The following is a 23,899-nucleotide window of genomic DNA, read 5'->3' as shown; positions in this document are numbered from 1 at the left end:
AAGGCTGCTACTTGGTCTTCCATTGACATATTCACAACATTTCATGTGTTTGCTTCGAGCGATGCGAGTTTTGGCCATAAAGTTTTACGTGTGTACTAGAGAAAATAAGATTTTTCTACTCCGCATAAAATCTGTTTCTCTGACACTGCGCTCTGCCCCTTTTGTTGATTCTGACAGTTTGTTATATGTTCTGTTGATTGAGTTTCGCCCTTTCTTGCGGCTTGGTTAGTAAATAAACTGAGAATTTCCGTAGGGGGGCACAGAGGGGTGGGAGCAGGCTAGACAAGTCTTTGTAGTGCCTTGACTCCACAGAGCCCTCTATACCCCATGGTCCGCAGTGTCCCCCAACTGTGCTTAGAGAAACAGATTTTACGGTGAGTACAAAAATCTTATTGTGTGTGTGTGTGTGTGTGTGTGTGTGTGTGTTTCACCATAGGAAAGCTTCCTTCACTAGGGTAAAAGAAAATATTATCCGGTGCTCTGAAGCAAACAATTTATAAATCAATATGTGTCAGCATATACATAAATAGGATCATTTTGCGTACAATATAGCTATATTGGGATAAGCTTACCTACCAACGTCAGGGCATCTCCTGTAGGCGAGTCCATAGCATGTGTATATACTGGGTGTTACATTTAAATCTGTTCCTGAGCCTCCATTTTGAAAGCTTTCAGCACCTGAAGGATGTGGCCTAATTCCAAAAACAATCTAGAAATTAGTGTAAACAAGGTGCGCTTCTTTAAATTAATAAAATGTTTACAAGTGAATAAAAGCATTTGAAAAGTGCAGCCAGGACAATTAATATCCTTCACTAAGATGAGCAATATCGTTACAAACTGAACTTTCATATAACTGACACATAGCAAAGCTGCATAAAGGGGTTAATCTCCACTCATTAAATCTGACATTATTAACCTGTTGTTTTGTGGGTTATTTAGGGTGAAGATCTGACTGATGGTAAAGTAAAAGATATAGAGGTAGAAGAAGAGACGTATGTGAGGGGTGATCAGCAGTGTAAGGAGGAGGAAATCCCTACAGATATAAGCACAGGTGAGTAATACACACTAAATACATAAATCTCCTATATCCTCCATGTTCAGTCACTACAACAATCTCCTCTACACCCTCCTCTGTCAGTACAAACTAATGAGGAAACAGATCTGCCCAGTGGGGGAGTCAGGAGCCATTAGGCTGGGTACACACTACAGTGTTTTCAGCCGAGTATTGGGTGAATCAAACAATGAATGATCGTTCGACCCAATATTGTATTAGTGTGTACGCTCCAGCAATGGACGGGGATCGTTCCAAAGCACAGATGATCGTTTGATTGGATTGTTCAGCAGAACTATAAATCTTGTTCAGCTACGGAAAGACGTCCTTCCACTCCTGCAGTGTGTTTGCCCTCATGATCAGGATCTCCATAGAGGTTACAGAATCATGATCTTTACAGCCAACGATTGACAGTTGAAGAGCAGAAATCTGGGGGTAAATCTATTAAAACATGTATAGTGTGTACACATGTATCGGCTGCTGATCGTGACTTTTGTTTTCCAGTCGTTGGTACAATCGTTGTAGATAACACATTGGTCAGGAAACTCTGTAGTGTACCCAGCCTTAGACCCCTGCTCTCCTCCTACTTAGTGCTATAGATTGACAATGACGTGAAGCAGAAGATAAAGATGGCTCTGCCCAAATAACCTAACATTTTAAATGGTGTGGGAAACAATTAATAAGGTGGAATAATTATTATAGCTCATGGTGAGATATATGTGTGTAGCTACAGAAGCATTATGCAGTTGTAATTTAATTGTGTGTCATCAGCCAAGAGGTCTGACCAGTCTCCTCTCACACCATGGTGTTTTTTATACATCAAAGTTCAGGGTGTTTGCGTCTTTATTCACAGCTCCCTGACTTACCATAGTGATAGTCATTGACAGTGTTCTGCAGAGACGGACAGTAGGGTAAGCAGGGCATACAAAAAACATGGATATACAGGGCAGACAAAATAAATGGTGACAAGAAAACAAAGAGTAGGTGCTAAGCAGAGAGGGCCCAGCTCGTGAGATCTTAGATGATCACTGCCCTCTTGTATTCTATTCTACCCTCTCCTGTCCACTATTGAGTCATCATCCCTTACCCCTATGTCATGGCAGACTTCTCAAAAATGATGAACTCCGATTAGAGGAAAAGCAAAAAAGTTTCCTTTTTATTTTCTATCATGCATGATAGGATGCTGGACACACCACTGATTGTCACAGTTATGTCTCTACGCCTCTGAGCAGGTCATCAGGTTTTCCTTGAACGTTCTTTGGTCAGACAATTGATCTTATCTTAAGTAAGCAACTTATGCACACTGTGGAAGCCATGTCTGCGCTCAGGTCCCGTGTTGCCAGGTCCATACACCGCCTCTCGTCTAACATGGAAGTGTCGACCGAACGCTTGTCCACTTGTTCCTCTGTCATGGGGAATTGCCGATTATCCAACATGTCGCTCAGTAGTTAGACCGGTTCTGAAAAGAAACCGATATATATATGACCGAGGTAAAATTCAAAAGCATGCATCGGACACCAGATTTCCTACTTATAGTTCGGATCAATGTGCATCTCCTCCAAATTCTTGCCTTTGAATTTGTCCAGTCTGCCACTTTGGAGAGCCATTAACAGTTTGCTGATCTTGGCGAGTTGGAGGGTACCTTCCAGGAGGCCGTAACACTGCTGATGCACCCTGATGTTGTGCCCAAAGAAGTGTGCCAACTGATTCAGTTCTGTATCGTTTAGGTTGAGGACCTTCGAGAGAGTGGCAACGTGCTTTCGAAGCTTCGTGGAAGACAGCGTGTGAGGATGTTTTGCCCCACACTCTGGGGCAAATTGTCGTATGCAATCGGAGCCTCTGAAGTGTGACAAGGCAGCTGGTCTGGCAAACATGTAGACATTTTGGATATCCACTCCCATTCTTCATGCTTCTCTGGGAGAAGTTCCATTGCAGCTTGCATGGCTGGTGGCAGCAAGATTGGGACACTTCTCCCTTGTTTTTCTCAGATTTCAATGCGAGTGAAGTGCTGGCAGAGGTTTCTCTCAACCTCTGTAAGCGCTAGGGCCACATCTTCATGGAGATCCGGAGTGTCTCTTGAGGAGAAGGTAGTCAGCAACATTTTGGAAACCTCCCCTTCTTCAGTTCAAAAAAATCACCTGTGCCAAGGCGACTTTTGCAAGCAGTGCCCAGTGGTTAGCCGTAGGGTCGGTGGACAGTCCACTTCGGTATTCTTGCTGCTTCTCATCGAGGTACAAGTGCATCTTTTTCACATATGGACAAAAGTATTTGGCCACACCTGTTAATTATTGAATTGAGGTGTTTCAATCAGACCCTTTGTCAGAGGTGTATAAAATCAAGCACCTAGCTATGCAGTTTCCATTTGCAAACATTTGTGATACAAAATGGTCGATCTGAAGAACTCAGTGACATCAAGCGTGATACTGTGATAGGATGCCACCTTTGCAATAAGACAGTACATGAAATTTCATCCCTGCTGGATATTTCACAGTCAACTGTAAGTGAAAGTGGAAGCGTTTAAGAAGAACTGCAATTCAGCCACGTAGCGGAAGAAGACCACATATGCTGCATGCGCGCCTCACATGACCAAGACCAATGCCAAGCGTCTGATGGAGTGGTGTAAAGCACACCGACACTGGACTGGAGCAGTGAAAACGTATTCTGTGGAGTGACGAATCACACTGATAGGTTTGGCAGTCAGATGATCAAGTCTGGGTTTGGCGGAAGCCGGGAGAAAGTTACATGCCTGACCGCATTATGCCAACTGTGAAGTGTGGATGAGGGATAATGATATGGGGCTGTTTTTCAAGGATGGGCTATGCCCCTTATCTCCACTAAAGGGCAATCGTAATGCTTCAGTATACCAAGTCATTTTGGACAATGCTATGCTTCCAACTTTGTGGCAACAGTTTGGGGAAGACCTTTTTACTATAAAATCATGACTGTGCTTCAGAGCACAAACCAAGGACTACAAAGACATGGTTTGATGAGTTTGGTGTGGAAGAACTTGATTGGCTCGGACAGAGCCCTGACCTCAACCCCATCGAACATTTTTGGGATGAACTGGAACGGAGATTGTAAGTCAGGCCTTCCCGTCCATCATCAGTGCCTGACCTCATAAATGCTCTACAGAATAAATGGGCACAAATTCCCACAGAAACACTCCAACATCTTGTGGAAAAACAGGTGTGAGGATAGCGGGTTTATCTGGTCCAATTCTACCCACTCTACCCAGGGATGCCATACTATGCCAGCGAAGCCTACTCTGCACCTTCTATGGTTCCTATAGTCACTGAGGCAAATACAGTTAGAAAGTGCAACAATACATTTACTGTATAAAAAGAATGACTAGAATATTGTATACAAACAGTAAATAAATGCCAGGCAGGTTTACCACATTATCTGTGCCATACCTTACTATGTAGATGTAGTCCACTGGTAGAGAATTGAAACTGAACACCAGCCAGCCCTGCACCCTCCAGGAATCAATCCTCAGAATGAACACCCCCTCCCTTCCCTGAAGTGGCTTCTTATATCCTGTATCCTGTCTCTTTCTCTCTCTCTCTCTCTCTTGAACATTGGTGGGTGCTGGACCAGGGGGTTGAAGGGGAGTGGAGATGAGCTGTCCTTCCACAGTGGCTCCCCTTCTGGGTCCCAGACAAAATGTCTGGGCTAGTCCTGTGGAAGACAATGGATACTAATTGGCCTTCCCCACCTTCAGATATAGGATAGAAGTCAGCCACTCCTGATATTAACCCCTTACAGCTTATTCAGCCAGACCTAGCTTTCAGTTGTTCAGGACTTCCTGTAAAGAAAGGAGGGGGAGAATTAATGTAGTTACAGCCCCCTCACCTGTATCCTGAAACCTGATCCACACCCATAACCATAAAATAAACAATATACATTTTTTCCAATGAGTGACATATAGTCTTCTGTATATGCATGGCTACAAACATCCTCTTACCCACATGGAATCAGACACTACGTTTGTACTCAGGTGAGCTGGGGAACATTGACAGGACTATAAAAAGTACATGTTAGTATGGTCCACATTGTGTGAGAAATGAGGGACAGGCTGGTTATGGGGATATCAAACTCATTTCATGACTACAGGTTATTCTCCAAACCACTAAGAAGTGAAAGTTTCTTCAACCATACATTGTATTATCATACATGCATATCATACAGTCACAACCAAATACAGGCTCATTGTATATTTTCTCACAACAACTTATAGAAACAAACCTATTTTTTGTTTTGGAAATTGCAGCCAATCGCTCTCCTATGTATACATTTAATGACCATTACCTCTTAAATATTTTCACAGTTCTCTGACAGGGATATAAAGCCCTCTATCTCTTATCTTAAAATACTTCATAGCAGACTGTGTTTGTAATACATCACATTTCAATTATTATTGTGGGGAACGTGGGTCTCCCACCATAGTCATGAGACAGAGCAGTTTGATAACCACGTCTGGTTAGAGAGTCTCATAGAACATTTACAAACACATTTAGCACATTCTGCTGTGCTGTGGCTTAACATACAAACAAGAAAACATTTTAAATAACTTTTTTAATACATTGATAGAACGTTACATATCCGTAATCATAAAAAATAAGTTTTTAATCAAGTACTGAGTCATCTAATCCTTCCCCCAATGGCTCCAGTTCAGAGCAGATGCCAAAGACTGGGAACAAGCCCTGAACTATCCCTCCACAGAGAAGGACAAGTTACAAGTTTACCATGTGACCACATTCAGTCTCTGATGAGGGAATCCCGGGAACCTTCACTGTCTCTGTTGATGAAGAGAGTCTGACCCAGGAGGAAACACCAAACGTTCTCTATGTCACCTATTCTTACATCTTGTGTACTGTATGCTCTTAGATGTATCCACGTTTATTCCTATTTGATTATAAGTTTGTGAGCAATCTAAGCTTGGTCATTTGCAAATATAGCATTTGAATTAATCCTTTTTTCTTTTAATGCTAAAAAACCCCCAACAGATATTTTGCTAATTATTTCAGAAGAATCGTGTCGCCTCGTCCCTTCTCAAAATGAAGCTATGCTCCTTAATGTCGGGGGATTTTCGTTCTGCAAAAACAAGCAGCGAGGAGAACGTTGTTACTGGGATTGCACTGAGCAAAATTCTGGGAAGTGTCCAGCCTATGCCATCACAAGGGAACTGGCCCATACCCGAGAGCTGCTCTCCCACAGTGAGCATAATCATCCACCTAGGGACGAAAAAATGGATGTTGCTGTTGCCCTAAGTCAAGTCGAGAAGACGCTGAGACGAGAAGATATCCCGGCACAGCCCACGTCCTTAGCCGACATCCAAGTGTCATCTAATTTAACAGAAATGAACGGAGTCAGATTGCTGGGTAAAGACATAAAAGATGTAAGTGTTTATCATTTATAATTTCAATCACTGAAATTTCATAGCACATTTTACTTTCTCCAATTTACTTTTAATAACACTTTTAACTTGTTTTGCAAGGTATTTTTGCGTCCTTTTGAGATAAAAAAAAAATATATATTACGACTGTTGACATTATGTATCAAATCTTTTTTTTATTATTGATTTTTTAAAAATTAACAATAGCAAACAATAAGAAACATAAATTAACTCCCCAGCACAATCCCAAGGTATAGTATTATGAAATTAAATGCAAAAAGCAGTGATATAGTTTAGCTTTATATACATATACAATTATATAATAAATAGTGCAATTAAATATAACCCATATAATAATAAAACATAGAATACATATAATATATATATATATATATATATATATATATACTTTGTATATATGTTGTATATGTTATACTTAATATACATATACAACATCTTAACTAGGTGAATATGATATAACATGGTTGATAAAACAGGCATGGAAATTACGCAGGAATAAATAGTCAGACTGGGTACTTAAGGAGGATCTTCGGTTATATCTTTAGCTAGAGACGTTACAGCGTATTGTGACTTAAGCCATCTATACCATATTTTATAATTATTAGGCTTTGAAGTGTGTCATTAACTAGGGCTAATCAATTACCAATTGTAGGTTCTTCTGCATCCATCCATTTTCTTGCAATGGAGACTTTTGTCAAAGTCAGTAAACCAATAGCTTATAGAGAGGAAGATTTATCTAAGAGAAGATCTAAGAGAGAGTCCAAATAATCAAATCCCTGTGGACCAAAAGGGTAATCTAATCCCTGTCGATTGAATACATTTCTTTACTGTTTCCCAGAACCTTTTGCCCCTTGAACAGGGCCAAAGTAGATGCAAGAAATCAGCTGAATCCATGCCACATTTAGGGCATTGGGAATCTTGTCTCATACACAATTTGCTCAGTTTCATAGGAATATAATAACTCTATGTAATATATACAACTGAAGCTGACTAAATCTGATGCACGGAGTAGCATTTTTAGCACTTCCAAGCATGGTGTTCCAATCCTTCTCATCTAATTCCATCTCCCATTTAGTATTAATGGTGCATAAATTTCCTTCTAAAATGTTAGGAAGAATAGAAGACTACAGCACTGAAATCATTTTATTGGAATCTTGTTCTCGTAGGTGCTTTGAAATAAAGTATGGAGGACAGCTGTAAATAGTTATAGAATAATATGTTTGGGAGTCCAAATTCTGATATCAACTGATTAAATGCTTTCAAATAATTGACAGAATAAAGTTGACCAATTGATTGAGCTCAATGTTTAATGCATGAAGAGGAAATCTCTAGTTTCCCTAACTCAGCTAACCAAGAGTTACCTCAGATAGGTGCATCTGGATCCCATCCTAAATTATTTATATACTTGTGCACCAGGTCCCGAATCAGAATCGTTTGTGTAAGAATAGGGGCTGTATTCCTAGATACCATGGTTCCCATAAGGATCTGGAGTGGAGAGTTAGAGGTCCTTGTCTGTCAGTGTAAGTGTCCCTAAGTGTGCCTCTCAGGTTATTTCCAAACCATTCTTTTAAATGCAGCAATTAGGCCACTAAATAATATGCTTTAACATTAGGGAAGGCCAGGCCACCAGATATTTTGGAGCGGCAAAGGTTATCCAGGCTTATCTGCTCTCTCTTGTTTCCCCCCATACCAGAGAGGACTCTGTTATATTCTATAACAGGGTCTGTGCTGAGAGTGACATATTCAGATGTATTATGAGAAATTTGTATCCCTAAATACCTTAAACTGTTCCATTGCAGCAAGGATTGTGTTTGTGCATTCCAGGATATTTGTCCACTCACAGGGAATAGATTTGGTCCAGTTGATGCAGAGACCCGAATATATGCCAAAGCCATCAACCATCTTAAGTAAATTAGTTAGCGAAGTATCAGCATCCTCCAACAAGATGAGCACATTGTCTGTGTATAAAGCAATTTTGACGATGGTACTCCCTGCTTGCAGGCTACACACCCTGGATGCCCATGTATCAGACAGAACAATGGTTCTATGGCAAGAGAGAATAGGGCAGGAGACAGAGGGTAACCCTGTCTTGGGCACCTACCCAGTGTAAAGAGAGCAGAGTTGAAGCCATTAATGCATGTTCTTGCCAATGGAGCGGAGTAAAGTAATTTCACCCTTCCCAAAAATTTAGGCCCATATCCAAATGACGTCACGGCCTCCAATAGAAGACACCAATCTACTGAGCCAAATACTATGGCTGCATCCAAGGACACAATAAGTAAATAACCTGTGAATGTCAGTGATAGTTGACTTACCTGGTATAAAACCTGTCTGGTCTGAATGGATAATGTGTGAGATAATTAATTTTAACCTTATAGCTAGTACTTTGTCTACAATTTTAACATCCGGGGTTAATAAGGTTATAGGTTGGTATGATTCTGGGAGAAGAGGATCCTTTCCTGTTTGGAAATAACTATAATTAAAGCTTCGGACATATGGGGGAAACACCTTCCCTAGTCTAACTATCAAATGTGTCTTTATGTTTTGGGATAAAAAAAAGGTTCCAAATTGTTTATAGACCTCTAAGGGAAGTTCGTCAATGCCTGTAGCCCCTATATTCGGAAAAGAGGATATTGGAGCATTAATTTCCTCTGGACTAATTGAAGCTTCTAAAATGTCCACAGTTTCCGAAGATAAATTAGATAGTTTAATTTTGGTAAAAAAAAATTATTGAGTTGCTGGGGAGAGTAGGATACCTGGGAGATATATAATTGTTTATAATATGTATATCAAATATCAAAACCATGTATATAATTTGAGTGTGAGTATCACCCCAACTGTCCAAAATAGCTGGAATAAATCTATTTCATTTTTGGCTAGATATGTCATCATACTACCGCTCTTATCTCTCTGGTTCTACATAACGTGCCTGGAGAAAAGCTGGTTCCATTTAGACTTATCAAGTAAAATATCCGTCCAGTCCCTTTGTGCCCAGAGCCACTGTATACGATCATGTTCAGAATGGGAAGAAAGATATGTCTTTTCCAGGTCCTGGTGCCTCTGTTCCATTTGAGTCTCCAACTATTTGGAGATTTTTTTGAGCCGCCATTCTGATAATCAGTGTGCCTCAGATAAAAGCCTTAAAGGCATCCCATAACACAGGTGGGCAGATGGTATTTGCATTTACTTTAAAATATCCCTCCCATTCTGTTATCATATCACTGCCCTAACCCATTATTGCAAACAAGAAGGGATTACATTTCCATAAATTGGAACCAACTTCTGGCTTAAGAGTTATACATATTTATAAGGGTGAATGATCTGAGATCCCTCTAAGCAAATAGTGGATATCTCCTACTAAGGGAAGCGGGGTACTAGAGAGAAACTAGAGTCAAGTCACACAGGGACAAAGTATATGGAACACTGAGTGTCAAGAAAAATGTTTAGATTTCGAAAACCTAATTCTCCAGACATCAGTCAAACCGAGGTCGGATACCAGTTTGGCAAAGGCTGTGGGATCAGTGGATATCTGTAGTGTGGGAGAATAATCCCTCCATCTGTCTAGTCCATTATCCATCACATTATTAAAGTCTCCGATGCAAAGTAGTGGAGTGACTGGAGATAGAGCTATAAAGAGAAACTTTCAGAGAAAATCATTATTTAAAGGGGGAGGGATAAACACAAACCTACCATACGGGTCAGTCTGTACTTGTTCCATAACATAATGTAAGATTTTCTTAACTAGGATGGATACATCTTTAGAGTTAGATGATTTGAGAATAATGATAAGCCCCGCCCACCCAAGATCATTTAAGAGCGAGGGTGCGATTGCTTTCCAAATGCGTTTCTACCAGGCTGCAATGTCAGGATTGTGTTTCTTATCCTGAGTCAAAACCAAGGATAGTTTGAGGTGATCATTAAGACCCACATGAGCAGACAAAGCCCCCTACCTATAGTTACTGTATCAACCATGATTTTTTTTAAACCTGTATCAACTAAAATCATGACAGTCCCAATAGACGATCACCCAGTCTAGTGCATAACAAACAATTATACAAGTGCAAAATTTCATCATATCAATTATCAACCCTCTAAAATCATTTTGTAAAGAAATAACAATAGATGAATATATATAAATAAGTATTTATTAGATTTAAGCATTGGTAGCTTGTTAAAACCTTCCATCCTATATATCCATACCCAACTAGATGTACTTAAAACCCTTAACATATAATCAAAGAAAATCCCCTTTTCTCCTACATCCAATTGGAGGACATTGGGGTATATGGTAGGTGAGATAGGTGTGATAAGTTGTTAGCTAGCTCCTACCCTTCTATAGGTTCTTTACTGTTTAGGCTTCAGTTTAGGGACATTTTGGAGCTGCTAGCAGATCCTGTTTAAGTTTTCACTTATTTTTCTGTTTATTTTACTTATTTTTTACTTGGAAGCTTTTTCCTCCTCTGTTCTCTCAGCCGGAGCAGCGGCTGTAGCTGCTGGTGCCGGCGAGGGGGAGAGGATTAGAAGTGTCGTGTAGGTGCCTCCGCTGCCGCACCCCGTACCCATCACAGGGTACCTCCTGGGAGCTGACCACAGAAGCACCAGTCTGTGCCCGGTGTCCTAAAGCAGTCGATGCTTCACCGTGCACAGTGCTGGGAGAGGGTGGTTAGGAAACCGCGGTGGACTCCCTGGTATGGCTGTCTCTTTCTAGATTCCTTAGGGGGCTGGATCTGTGGGTCAGGTAGGGGTTACAGTATTAATGTAAGCCCCTGCTAGACACTGGATTGATGGAGGGGCACTCTCTGCACTTCTTCCCTAGTGGTCTCTCACTCCTCATGTATAGACACCAGAATAGGCAGCCATTTTGGAGCTCTAGCTCTCCCCTTCTCTATCATTTTTCTTGTAAGGTAACGAGTTGTGGAGTTGTTGTTTTTTTCCGAGTGGTTTGTACCTCATACTGTTTGAGCTCTTTGGCTGTATTGCAGGCTCATTTTCTTTACTTTAATTGTGTGCTGCTTGTCTTTCTATGTGTTTTTCCTCCCATCTGTATGCATCATGTTAGATAGGGGGAGATCTTTGAGGGCTAGGGCTAAGGTGACTTCTATGGTGAACTTTATCTGTGCCATATGCAATGCAAAATTTCCTTTGGGGGCGGTCAAACGCAGATGCTTTGTGTGCAGCCTACAAGTGTCAACCAGTGGGCACTCATTCCCCAATTTCCCTTGCCCCTGTGGGCAGTGTGGCTGAGACTGTTCCTGGTTCACTGGGCCAGGGTTCGTCTTGACCTGTTGTCGTGGACTCTGAAGAACGAGGTCTGGCGGCTTCGGTACAGAGTTTTGTTTGTTTCCTCATTAGACAGGATATTGGAATCCTCTACGCCATCTTCTACCCGTAAGCGCTGGAGTCCTGTTATCCATTTCCCCCTGAGGTTCTCGCTAAATGGGAAGCACGTCCATTGATGAACACTCCAGTTAGCGTTGGCAAAGGTCACTATTATCCCTCTTCCCAATGCAGCCACTCTTAAGGCCCTTAGGGTTTATAATATGTAGACCCTTAGGGTCTACACCGTCCACCCCCAGGGGTGGTTTGCAGCATGGACGTCAGGCCTGGTATGCTCAGCTGCTAAGTTGTGGCAGGCATTCTGACGACAAACGATTTGCCGTGTTGGGAGCCCATCTTCTTCTATTATGTAATCAGTGATTTCAGTCTATCAAGGGTGCCTAGGTAAGGGGAATTATGAACTGAGGTCACATCATCAATCTTCACAGTTACCCTCCAAGACAGTTCTTTTCCATAGGGCTCCCTGCATGTCCGACAAAGTGACTGGCTCTGCAAGAGGTCATCAATTCCCTGACTTCTTTCAAAGTGGTTATTCCGGTGAAGGAATCTCAAACAGGTTCGAGTTTTATTCCAGCCTGTTTCTTGTTACAAATCCCGATGGTTCATTCAGGCTTATTCTGAATCTCAAATCTTAGAATACCCAGCTGATGGTGCCCAGATTCAGGATTGAGTTTTTGCTGATTCACAGCATGGAACAGGGGGAGTTCATGGTGAACCCGGACATCAAGGATGCCTATATCCATGTTCCCATCTGGGAGGGTCTTCATTCTCTCCTCATTTTTTTGGTTCAATCAGACCATTCCCAGTTCCGAGCTCTACCTTTTTGGTTTGGTCACAGTTCTTCAACAAGATCATGGCTGTGCTGTTGCAGTCCAGGGGGTTTACAAACATTCCTTTCATGGACGATCTAAAGGCAGGGTCCCTATCAGGACTCCTGTCCCATATCCAGGTGATGACCCAGACCCTGGAGCCCCACTGTTGGATTCTCGACCTCAAGAAGTCCAAAACTTCAACCCTATGGATGATAGTTTTGGGCATTCTATTCGACACCCGCATACAGCGGGTGTTCTGGCCTCTGAACAAGAATCAGGCCTTGCGAAAGATAAGATCTCTGTTGGCTGTCAAACAGACCTCTGTATTCTTCTGCATGAAGGTTCTAGGCAAGATAGTATTGACTTTCAAGGCATTCCACTTTACTCAGTTTCATGCACATGAGTTCCAGATGGAACTCCTCTCAAAGTGGAAAAGATCCCACCTGAACCTTTCTTGTCAGATGTTTTGTCATTGTCCTTGTGTACGTCAGTTGCTCCTTTGGTGGCTGCAGAAGGACAATCTCTACAGGGGTCGTCTGTTCTCTATCCGGGATTGGACTTTGGTTACAATGGATGCAAGTCTTTGGTGTTGGGATTCAGTCTGTCTTCATGCCTATTTTTAGGGTCTTTGGCCTTTTGGGGAATATTAGCTGCTCATCGATGTATTAGAACTGCGAGTGGTGTTCCGTGCTCTGATCAGCGTGGAATGTTTGATGCAGGAAAGGGCAGTGAATATACAGTGCGCTAATGCGACGGCACTGACATACCTCAATAGCCAGGGCATTGCCAAGAGCCCTTTAGCCATGCGAGAGATGCACAAAAAATTTTGGTGGATCGAAACTCACATTTGGGTCATCATGGCAATTTTTAGAAATTTGGGAGACGGACTTTCTGAATAGGTGGACTCTGCAGCCCGGCGAATGGTCCCCTCCATACGGAGGGGTTTCGCGAGTTGATGGACAGGTGGGGTCAAGCGGACGTCAACATAATTGCGTCTCGGTTGAACCACAAACTCCAACTTTTCTACTCCAGGTTAAGAGGTCCTTTGCCCTTCTCAGTAGACGCCATGTCTTTCCTTTGGCAGTTTCGTCCAGTTTACCTGTTCCCACCGCTAGTCATGCTTCCGAGGGTTTTAAAGATGGTAAAGAGAGAGGGTGTTGCAGTCATACTGTGGCAGTGGAATGGCATTGCAGGGCATGGTACACAGATGGTCTCTCTATGGAAGGGGGTCGGTCCTGGCATCTGCCACTTCGGCCAGTCTTGTCAAGTCAAGTTCCGTTTTATCATCTTTGTATAGAACATTTAGCTTTTACGTGTGGCTATTGAAGCCATGATCCTTCAAGCTAAGGGTTTGTCTGAGCTTGTGGTGCAAACTATGCTTCAGGCTCGGAAACCGGGTTCAGCCAAAATAAATATTGCTTGGTGTGAAAATAAGGGGTATTCGACCTCTTCTTTTCGATTGGTCAGGTTACTTATGTTATTGCAAGATGGGCTGGACACTGGATTGCTCCTAAGTTAGCTAACAGGTCAGGTGTTGGCTATTTTTGTCTTCTTTCGAACAAAGATGCCAGATGTACAAACATTCATGCAGGGGGTGCTTCATGTGCAGCCTCCATATGTTCCTCCAGTAGAGACTTGTGATTTAAACTTGGCGTTAGATGCTTTGCAGCATTCTTCTTTTGAACACTTGGACACGGTGGATTTGAAGTTTCTAACATGGAAGATTGTCTTCCTTATTAGCCATTTCTTCGGCTAGAAAATGTTCAGCTTTTTCCTGCAGGTCTCCTCTTCTTGTTTTTCATGAGGATAGGGTGGTTCTTTGAACCAAGCTTTCCTTCCTCCCTAAAGTGGTGTCCAGATTCCACATATATCAGGACATTATAATCCCAGCCCTGACCAAATGTTGATCTTTGGAGGACGAGGTTTCTTTTTGTTCTATGGATGTGGTCCGAGCTTTGCATACTTATGTGATAAGGACACAAGATGTGCGCAAGTCTGAGGATCTTTTGGTCCTCTATGATGCGCACAAGAGGCTAGCCAGCCTTTAAGGTGACTATTGCTCACTGGATTACGACTGTAATTCATCAGGCATATGATGGGGCTGGGCAGCCTGGTCCAGATAATCTTAGGGCTCACTTCACGAGGTCGGTGAGTGCTTCCTGGGTGGCATGGCATGGTGCCTCGACTGGGCAGCCGCTTTGTTCTCCGTTCACACTTTTTCTCTTTTTTACAGGTATCAATTGTCTGCATCAGGATGCCATTTTTGGGAGAAAGGTGCTTTGTGATGTTTCTTCTGAGTTTGCCCAGTCGTGAAGGCGTCTTTGGGATGTCACCAATGTACCTGGTGTCCCCCAATTGGATGTAGAAGAAAATAGGAAAAGAGGTTGATGTTTTCCTCTTTCTCAGCTGCTTAGCTCATTATCTGTCTCCTTTTCTATGGGGCTTAGTTAAAGATAAACTGAAGCCTAAACAGAAAGAGGGGGAGAGCCAGAGCTCAGTATCAACGTTTCCAAAGTGCCCAATGCCTAATCGCACTGCACTATAACCAAAAGTACCTGGTGTCCCCCAGTAGACAAAGATAAATTGATTTTACGTAAGTATAAAAATCCTATTATATCCCTGGAGGTGACGCAGTGGGAATTTCCATCAATAGCTAGCCCACTACCAACCTGAAATCCAGGGATTCCTAGGGGAAAAAATTAAGGACGTAAAGATACTTCTTTTTTTACAGCCATACAGCACAGGACTCTCCTAATAAAATTAAAACTCCGGTGAATGTGTGAAATATATATATCATTGTTTGTAAGAGTAAAGTTAAAATAGTGATTAACTGAATTGTGTCAATATTATAACGTTCAACAATTTAGTGTACACATTTTGACTCTCGATTATTTTTACTGTCGACATTTCATACTCGTCTCTACCAGGGGATGTGTCCAGGTGATGACTGTATCATTGTGTGTGTCAGGTTCCTAAAAGGTGTGAGGATGTCACTGTCTATTTCTCCTTGCAGGAATGGGAGTATTTAGAAGGACACAAGGCTCTGTACAAGGACGTGATGATTGAGAATCACCGGCCCCTCACATCACTGGGTAAGGGAAGATAAATTTGTCAGAATGTTTGTCCAGACCCTCAACGATAAACAGAAGGAAAACCAGGGAATAAATGCATCAGTAAGCCACTAATTGCAGTGGCATCAGAGCCTAAAGGTGACCCCCTCCTGTTGTCTGAAGACCCTGGGATTCCTTTTGATACTATCATGAATAATGATAATGAAACACTATAATGGCTTCAGTCTAAGAGTGGTAGAAGGGAGGACGAGGTGATGATGGGGGACTTGCTGATGAGTAATTCTGTAGAGTTTGGAAGATCTTTGGACGCTGTGGTGTGGGGGCCATGGCTTTGTTTTTGGTTACAGTTGGAAGCCACAATCCCCTAGAATAATACATAAGGAATAGACAATGGGCTTTATACTTTTTTTTTTTTTCTCCACAGATTTAATAGTGCAGCTTAATTAACATTTTATAAAGCTAACTACCATTCATTTTTCCAAACAGAACTACATAAAGATCCAACTGCTCTTATTAAGGAGGAATCGGTATCAAGTGAAGGAGGAAATCTCACTGACATTTATGCATGCACAGATTATACGCAATATGCATCTACTCATATTAAGGAAGAATCTGTATCATGTGAAGAAGGAAATTTTCCACACACTGACATTTATACACCCACAGATCATACACAATATACATCTACTCATATTGAGGTGGAAATGGAATCTTCTTTCACTGGAGAACAAAGTTTTAATAACTTCAGCTATGTTAGTTGCCAGAGGAAAAATGTGAATGATCTCACTGTAGACAAATCTTGGTCTTGTTCTGAATGTGGGAAATCATTTAGTAGTAAATCAGATTGCAATCAACATCAGAGAATTCACAAAGAAGAGAAACCAAATTTTTGCTCCAAGTGTAGTAAATGTTTTTCCACTAAATCAAATCTTGTTAAACATCTGAGAATTCATACAGGAGAGAATCCATATTCTTGCTCTGAATGTAGTAAATGTTTTTCCACTAAATCAAATCTTGTTACACATCTGAGAATTCACACAGGAGAGAAACCATATTCTTGCTCTGAATGTGGGAAATCATTTAATACTAAATTAAATTGCACAATACATCAGAGAATTCACACAGAAGAGAAACCATATTCTTGCTCCGAATGTGGGAAATCATTTAATAATAAATCATCGTGCAATAAACATAAGAGAATTCATACAGGAGAGAAACCATATTCTTGCTCTGAATGTGGGAAATCATTTAATAGTAAATCAGTGTGCAATAAACATCAGAGAATTCACACAGGAGAGAAACCATATTCTTGCTCTGAATGTGGGAAATGTTTTTCTCATAAATTAAATCTTGTTGAACATCAGAGAATTCATACAGGAGAGAAACCATATTCTTGCTCTGAATGTGGGAAATCATTTAATCATAAATCAGCGTGCAATAAACATCAGAGAATTCACACAGGAGAGAAACCTTATACTTGCTCAGAGTGTGGTAAATGTTTTTCCTATAAATCGCATCTTGTTACACATCTGAGAATTCATACAGGAGAGAAACCATATTCTTGCTCTGAATGTGGGAAATCATTTAATACTAAATTAAATTGCAGAATACATCAGACAATTCACACAGAAGAGAAACCATATTCTTGCTCCGAATGTGGGAAATCATTTAATAATAAATCATCGTGCAATAAACATAAGAGAATTCATACAGGAGAGAAACCATATTCTTGCTCTGAATGTGGGAAATCATTTAATTATAAATCAACGTGCAAAAAACATCAGATAATTCACACAGGAGAGAAACCTTATTCTTGCTCAGAGTGTGGTAAATGTTTTTCCTATAAATCACATCTTGTTACACATCAGAGAATTCATACAGGAGAGAAACCATATTCTTGCTCTGAATGTGGGAATTGCTTTAAGAAAAAGGCATCCTTAATTAAACATCAGAGAAATCACAAGTGAAAGGCCATTAATTTGCTAAGAGTGTAGGAAAAGTTTTAACCAGAAATTAAACTTTTTTTCTACATTAGAAAATCCACACTTGAGTATACCTATATTTGTGTGCTGAGTTGGAGAAATGTTTATGCAGAAAATCAAAAGCTTTGTTGTGCATCAAAATTTGGGAAATGGTTCCTTAGTAAAGCACTTTCCTTTGCATCAGAGAAGTCATACTGGGAGAGAAACTGTCGTATTTCTCTGATATGGGAATGATTTAGGAGTTAAATCTGTCCTGACAGCTATAGTTCTATTTATGGTGTGGTTTTTAAAATATCCAAAACCTTAAATCACAGTTGCTTTAAGATGGGGTTGCCATAATAGTTGCAGAGATATGTACAGGTTCCTGTACCTTGACAGATCTTGAGATGTTTAACATTACAATTACATTTGCTTTGCAGCTTAGTATAAGTTATTCTTCTCGTTCATCTACCATTTTCTGGCTGATTACAGTGTCCTGTGTGTTGGAAAGTTTCTCCCCTCATAGTCACCACTTTTTGTAAAATATCTTCCATTCTGGGTAGCTGCTGAAACCTTTAAAAATGTATTTGTAAATGCCATATTTTGGGTTTAGTTATCCTTCAAGGGCAGAACATTTATTTGTCATATATTGATGAGTTGAATAAAATGATGCAGTAAAACAGTAGTACAGACTGATGGTGCATTAAACATAAGATATTTAGGGCAGTTGGGAGGGGGTTTATTAAAATGCCCTCACTGTAGTGAGGGTACAGTGGGTACCGGGACACATGAAGGACTATTTTATGGAAGGTAAGTACACAGCCATGGCTGGAGTTGGATGGGCATGCAGGAAGAATTGTTCATAGCCCCACACTATGCACAGGATGGTGTAGGGGGGCCGCCCTTTTGGACTGTGGCCATCTTAGTGATGGGGAGAATGCTATCACTGTACAGCACCTCCTTGGCAGGGCTTCTCTCATAGAGGCAGGGCTGCCAGAAATACACAACAGCTCTTTTTTTTAAACAGTCGGGGGCTGTTTCAGTCACTTTTACTCTGAACTTTGTGTATGTTTAGCAGCCACAGTTTGCCTGTCTGTGCACTGCAGCTTTGTTCTGTACTTTGCATCTGTTTTGTAGTCCACTTTCAGCTTGTCATTTTGCCCTGCTGCTGTCCACTCTATCTCCCTGGATATCAACTGTTGGGTGGACAAGTTCAGGATGGAGTCCATGAGGACCGTAATCTTCAGAAAGGTGAGTCCATGGTGTTCTTAGACATCAGGGACGTGTATACTTGCATATTTCAGTCTTGGAAAGAACACCAGTGTCTCACCAGAATCACTGTATGGTCCCACCGTTTCTAGTCTGGACTATGCTTTTCGGCTTGTCTTCAGTGCCAGGGCGTTAGGCCTTTGTCTAAGGCCTGCAGTACATCTCTGCTACCAGAGGTGCTGCTGTTATACCTGGATTGTTCCTCCTTCTCTACAAGGGGGATAAACCCTCATCATGTGATCTGGATCATGATCACCTATGGTTGGCCTTTTTAAGATTGCATTTTCCCACAGACTGGTGTCAGTTTGTTTCTGCTGCTGGTCTCTCTGAAACTCCTGTTTGGATCCTGACTTCTCCCTGGCATTTGACTCCTGCTTTGTTCTTACGTTTTGCACCTTCTTTTGTGACCCAGATGCCCAGGTTCGTTTGACCTTGCTTCTGCTTACTCCCTGGTATATTATTGACTTCCTGACCTCTCACCCCTGACTTGCCTTACTCTCCTTTTTCCTATTTCTCTGATGGCTCATCCAGTGCCTCGTGCCTTCTGGCTATCCTGATAATCCAGTTTTCTAGTTCCTGCACTTCATATGTTATACCTGGACACCAGTATTTCTTGCTCCAGCTTCCCAGCTAACCTGGTTATCCTGACACCTGGAGTTGCATAGCAACCATTGGGTATCCAGCATCTGCATTTTCCAAGCTAAACCTGGTTTCCTGTTATCTGTGTTATGAATCCCATTGATCTCTGCATTTGCTACCTGCTGTTTCTATGGATTTATGCTAGCTGTTTAACCATTGACTGCACCTAGTTATACCTGTGTGATCCGTGTTCAGTAATTAAGACATTCTGTTTTCACTGCCAGAACTTTCTTTAGTATTCATACTGGGAATCCTTAATACAAGGGTGTTACCAGGATCAGGGAAGAGATTGTGTCCTTCAGAGATCCAGGGGGTTGTCTGTCATCCTTACCTAGAAGATCTGCAGATGAAGCTGAGGCATTCACCTACCTTGCTGCAGGATAATGTTCAGGACACGACCCAGACCTTTGAATCTCAAAACTGCAGAGGGTGTTCTTGACAGGTGAACAAATTCCCTCTCCTTAAAGAGGCTCATGATGACCCTGTTAGATCACAGATTGGTGTCCGTTTACTTTTGTTTAAAAGTCCTCTGCACAGATGGTCTCCTCCTTTTAAGGCGATGCACTTTGCATGGTTCCACTCAAGGGAGTTTCAGATTGAGCTTATAGACTGAATTTCACCATCATCAGCCGGGCAAGTCATCTGTCTCTAAGGGTATGCTCATCTGGTGGTTGAACGGAGACTCAATCAATAGGGGGTGACCTTCCTCATTGGTATATGGACCCATGTCTAAGGATACAAGGCTGGGAGTCTGCCACTTTTCAGTGCAGCTTCAGGGATTTGTAACTCCAGAGTATTCCGATTGGTTTTCAATGCTCTAGTCAGTGCACGCCACTCTGGTGAGTAATGGTTATTGAAACGCAATCTGATTATGTCATTGCAGTGGCATACCTCATCCATGAGGTATGAATCAAAAGTGTCCTGGTCATGAACCCGCAGGATCTTGTGATCAGTGGAACATTCCAGCCATCGTGGCAGTATTCCTTCCAGGGATAGAATACTGGGATGCATTTTTTCTTGGATATTTTCAGTTGTGGCATCTGCCTCTAAGACTAGACATGCTAGGCCAGGTGTTTTTTGCTCCAGAGTGTCTTGGCTGATTTTCACGCCTCTTGATGCCATGGTCCTTAAGGCCAAGGGCTTCTCTGACAGTGTGGTTCAGATCATGCCCAGAGCATGAGTTTTGACAAGGAATTTTCTCATGGTGTGGAAGACGTAAACCTCCTGGTGTGAATGGAAGGGGTTTCCTATGTTTTCTTTTCAGTTTGGCCTGTTTACTTCTCTTCTTTCTGGATGGAGCTTTGAGATTTGCCTTTGGTTTCATTTGTGAAAACTTTTTTTTAATGGAACTACAGCCTTTCAGAGGGCGCTGCACGTGCAGTCTCCATACATCATCCCAGTCGCACTTTGCACCTTATCCTGGTGCTGGCAGTTTTGAAGAACTTTTTTCGCATATTGGATTTTAAGTCCAATAGAGGACACTGGACGCCCACACTTTATGCTCTTTGTTCATTTCTTGATCTCCCTTGTTTAGGTTCTTGTTCTCTCCTCTCCCTTTTTGTTCTGTAGTCCTAGTTCTGTCCTCAGGGCTTTGGTAGTAAAAATATAAAATGGCCACTGGGGTATAAAGGAGGAGGAGGAGGTTAAGTTTTGGCTTCATAAAAGAGCCCAGGCTCCTGTTACCACACTTTATACCACAAGCATATCCAATGTCCCCCATTTAAGGATTAAATGTTAGTACAAACTTAATACTGCTTCATATAGTAACATTGGACTAACTTGTCACCTAGACCATTCAACTGCTTCCCTCCATTGTCAAAACCCTATGCTTTGGTTGTGCCTTCCATTTCGTCCATGAATGTGAACTTAACCAAGAAAACAGTCCTCCCTGAGACCTGCTACTAATTGTATGTTTAATACAGGGAAAGCATCTCATTAAATGCCCTGTCAACTGTTTTGTGCTCCTATCGGTCAGCAAAACAGCCTTATGAATCCTTAACAATTATATACCTGTATTAAACTGCTCTATATGACATATAATCTGCATGGAAAACCTGACTAATGATAAAGAGAATATAAATAAACACATTTGTATTCTACTTACACATCATAATTCATGTAGGTGATAAACCCTGTTCTTATATACATGTGCAGAATGTGGGAAATGTTTTACCAGTAGTTCAGCAATTTTTAGATATCAGAGATTGCACATATTTATGCTTCTAATGAAAATGTTCTGTGAACAAACCCAAACTATGTACACATGAGATAATCCACAGGTAGAAAATGTGTTTGTTATTATAGAGATATAGCTTAATGTCAAAGGTTTTCAGTTGATACATTGATTAAAACTTTACATGCAAGTTGATTCGTCTGCTATTCCTGATCTCATTTGCTTCTGCATATCAGCGTATACGTTATACAGTCAAGTCCATAAATATTGGGACATCGACACAATTCTCATATTTTGTGCTCTATACACCATTACAATGGAATTGAAATGAAACTACCAAGATGTGCTTTAACTGCAGACTTTCAGCTTTAATTTGAGGGAATTTTCATCCAAATCAGTTGAAAAGTGTAGGAATTACAACGGTTTCTATATGTGCCTCCCACTTTTTAAGGGACCAAAAGTAATGGGACAATCGACTCAATTTTCATAATTTTTGCTCTGCACACCACCACAGTGGATTTGTAATTAAACAATAGAGATGTAATTGAAGCGCAGGCTTTCAGCTTTAATTGAAGGGGTTGAACTACAATATTGTATGAAACATCTAGGAATTGCAACCATTTTTGTACACAGTCCCCTATTTTCAGGGGCTCAAATGTAATTTGATAAATTGACATATTCATAAATATGTTTTTTATTATAACATTTTCATAAATGTATATATTTATAATTTTTAATACTTTATCACAAATCCTTTGCAAGCAATGACTACCTGAAGTCTGGAACCCATGGACATAACCAAATGCTGGGTTCCCTCATTTGTTATGCTTTGCAAGGCCTTTACTGCGTTGTTTTTTGTCTTCAAGTGAAATGCAATCTCGACCGGGTTGAGATCAGGTGATTGACTCAGCCATTGCAGTATATTCTAGTTCTTGGCCTTAAAAATCTCCTGGGTTGCCTTTACAGTAAGTTTTGGGTCATTGTCTATCTGTACTGTGAAACGCCATCCAATCAACGTTGCTGAATCTGAACATACAATATATAACTACACATCAGAATTCATCCGACTGCTTCTGTCTTCTTCACATCATAAGCTCTAGAGACTCCGTGCCATTGGAAGCCATACATGCCCATGTCATGACACTGTGAAGGAAATAATAGAAACAGAAAATAAACTAGATACCTGAAGCTAAGATAATGGTAGAAATAGATTCTTATAATATCCATATATTTAAATGTACTGTAGACATGATGAGCTTATATCTGATAGTTTCCCTTTAAGAAGTTAAATGTCCATAGATTGTAAGCTTGTGAGCAGGGCCTTCTTCTCTGTATGTATTACCCAGTATTGTTTTATTACAGTTTGTTCCCAATTGTAAAGCGCTACGGAATCTGCCGTCGCTATATAAATAAATGATGAGATGATGAAATGTTGAAATAATCAAACATATGCTGCTTCCCGTTATATGACTGTATGTACAGTGATTAACCATTAATGTCCTTCATGCCCGGAGGGAAGAAACTGGTCCTGAAGGGTTTTAACAAAGAGCTGCTTATCTACCTCATAGATGCTGTATGCATAAGCTATGTATTCATTTTAATAATTTAGGATTATAGAAGGTTCAGAGTCATCATTAAGCATTTTATGGCTCTAGATATGATATTTAGAATAATCAACAGATGTCCTGTGTCCAGAAAAAGTATTTCTGAATAGGCAATAAAATCGATTATTTTTTAATTGTAGAATTTATAAGTTCCTCAGTACAAGGTCACCATCTTGTACCAATACATGCTTTGTTCACTATAGAACTTGTATTCTTTTGCTAAGTACCAGCCCCAATGGGCTATATGAACTGAAATGTATGTTCGTATTGCTATGTCTAGTCTAGTATGAACTAGACATCCGTGTGTGCACACAATAAAGAAGGATTTGCTTTTCATCTAACTCTGCGTCTAGAAATATTATTTCCCTATCAACACCGCTTCCACCGTGTTTTACAGATCATGTGGTATGCTTTGGATCATGAGCCATTCCAAGCCTTCTCCATACTTTTTTCTTCCCATCATTCTAGTACAGGATGATCTTAGTTTCATCTGTCCAATGAATGCTGTCCTAGAACTGGGCTGGCTTTTTTAGATGTTTTTGGGCTAAGTCAAATTTGGGCTTTCT

The 23,899-nt window shown here is 41.0% G+C and overlaps 2 protein-coding genes across 6 annotated transcripts in view; both read left to right on the top strand.

Annotated features, from left to right (window-relative positions):
• LOC142159781 (uncharacterized) overlaps positions 1-23,899 on the top strand; it is a 325,690-nt gene that overhangs the window by 245,718 nt on the left and 56,073 nt on the right. The gene's annotated exons all lie outside the window — the stretch shown is intronic.
• Positions 860-23,674, top strand: LOC142159831 (uncharacterized). Its single transcript, XM_075214613.1, has 4 exons — positions 860-1,051; positions 6,079-6,449; positions 15,630-15,708; positions 16,174-23,674. The coding sequence occupies exons 2-4, from the start codon at positions 6,117-6,119 to the stop codon at positions 17,652-17,654; spliced, it is 1,893 nt and encodes a 630-aa protein (XP_075070714.1). The 5' UTR covers positions 860-1,051; positions 6,079-6,116; the 3' UTR covers positions 17,655-23,674.

Source organism: Mixophyes fleayi, chromosome 6 (assembly GCF_038048845.1).
Source record: "Mixophyes fleayi isolate aMixFle1 chromosome 6, aMixFle1.hap1, whole genome shotgun sequence".
NCBI lineage: Eukaryota > Metazoa > Chordata > Amphibia > Anura > Limnodynastidae > Mixophyes > Mixophyes fleayi.
The sequence above is the reverse complement of the archived record's forward strand: the minus strand, read 5'-3'. Positions and strand labels throughout refer to the sequence as shown.

Bases quoted from the DNA above. Each gene is read 5' to 3' on its own strand.
- LOC142159831 (XM_075214613.1), top strand. From the start codon at position 6,117: ATGCTCCTTAATGTCGGGGGATTTTCGTTCTGCAAAAACAAGCAGCGA. The intron at 6,450-15,629 runs GTAAGTGTTTAT...TTCTCCTTGCAG, and splicing joins TGGGTAAAGACATAAAAGAT to GAATGGGAGTATTTAGAAGG. The intron at 15,709-16,173 runs GTAAGGGAAGAT...TTTTCCAAACAG, and splicing joins CCGGCCCCTCACATCACTGG to AACTACATAAAGATCCAACT.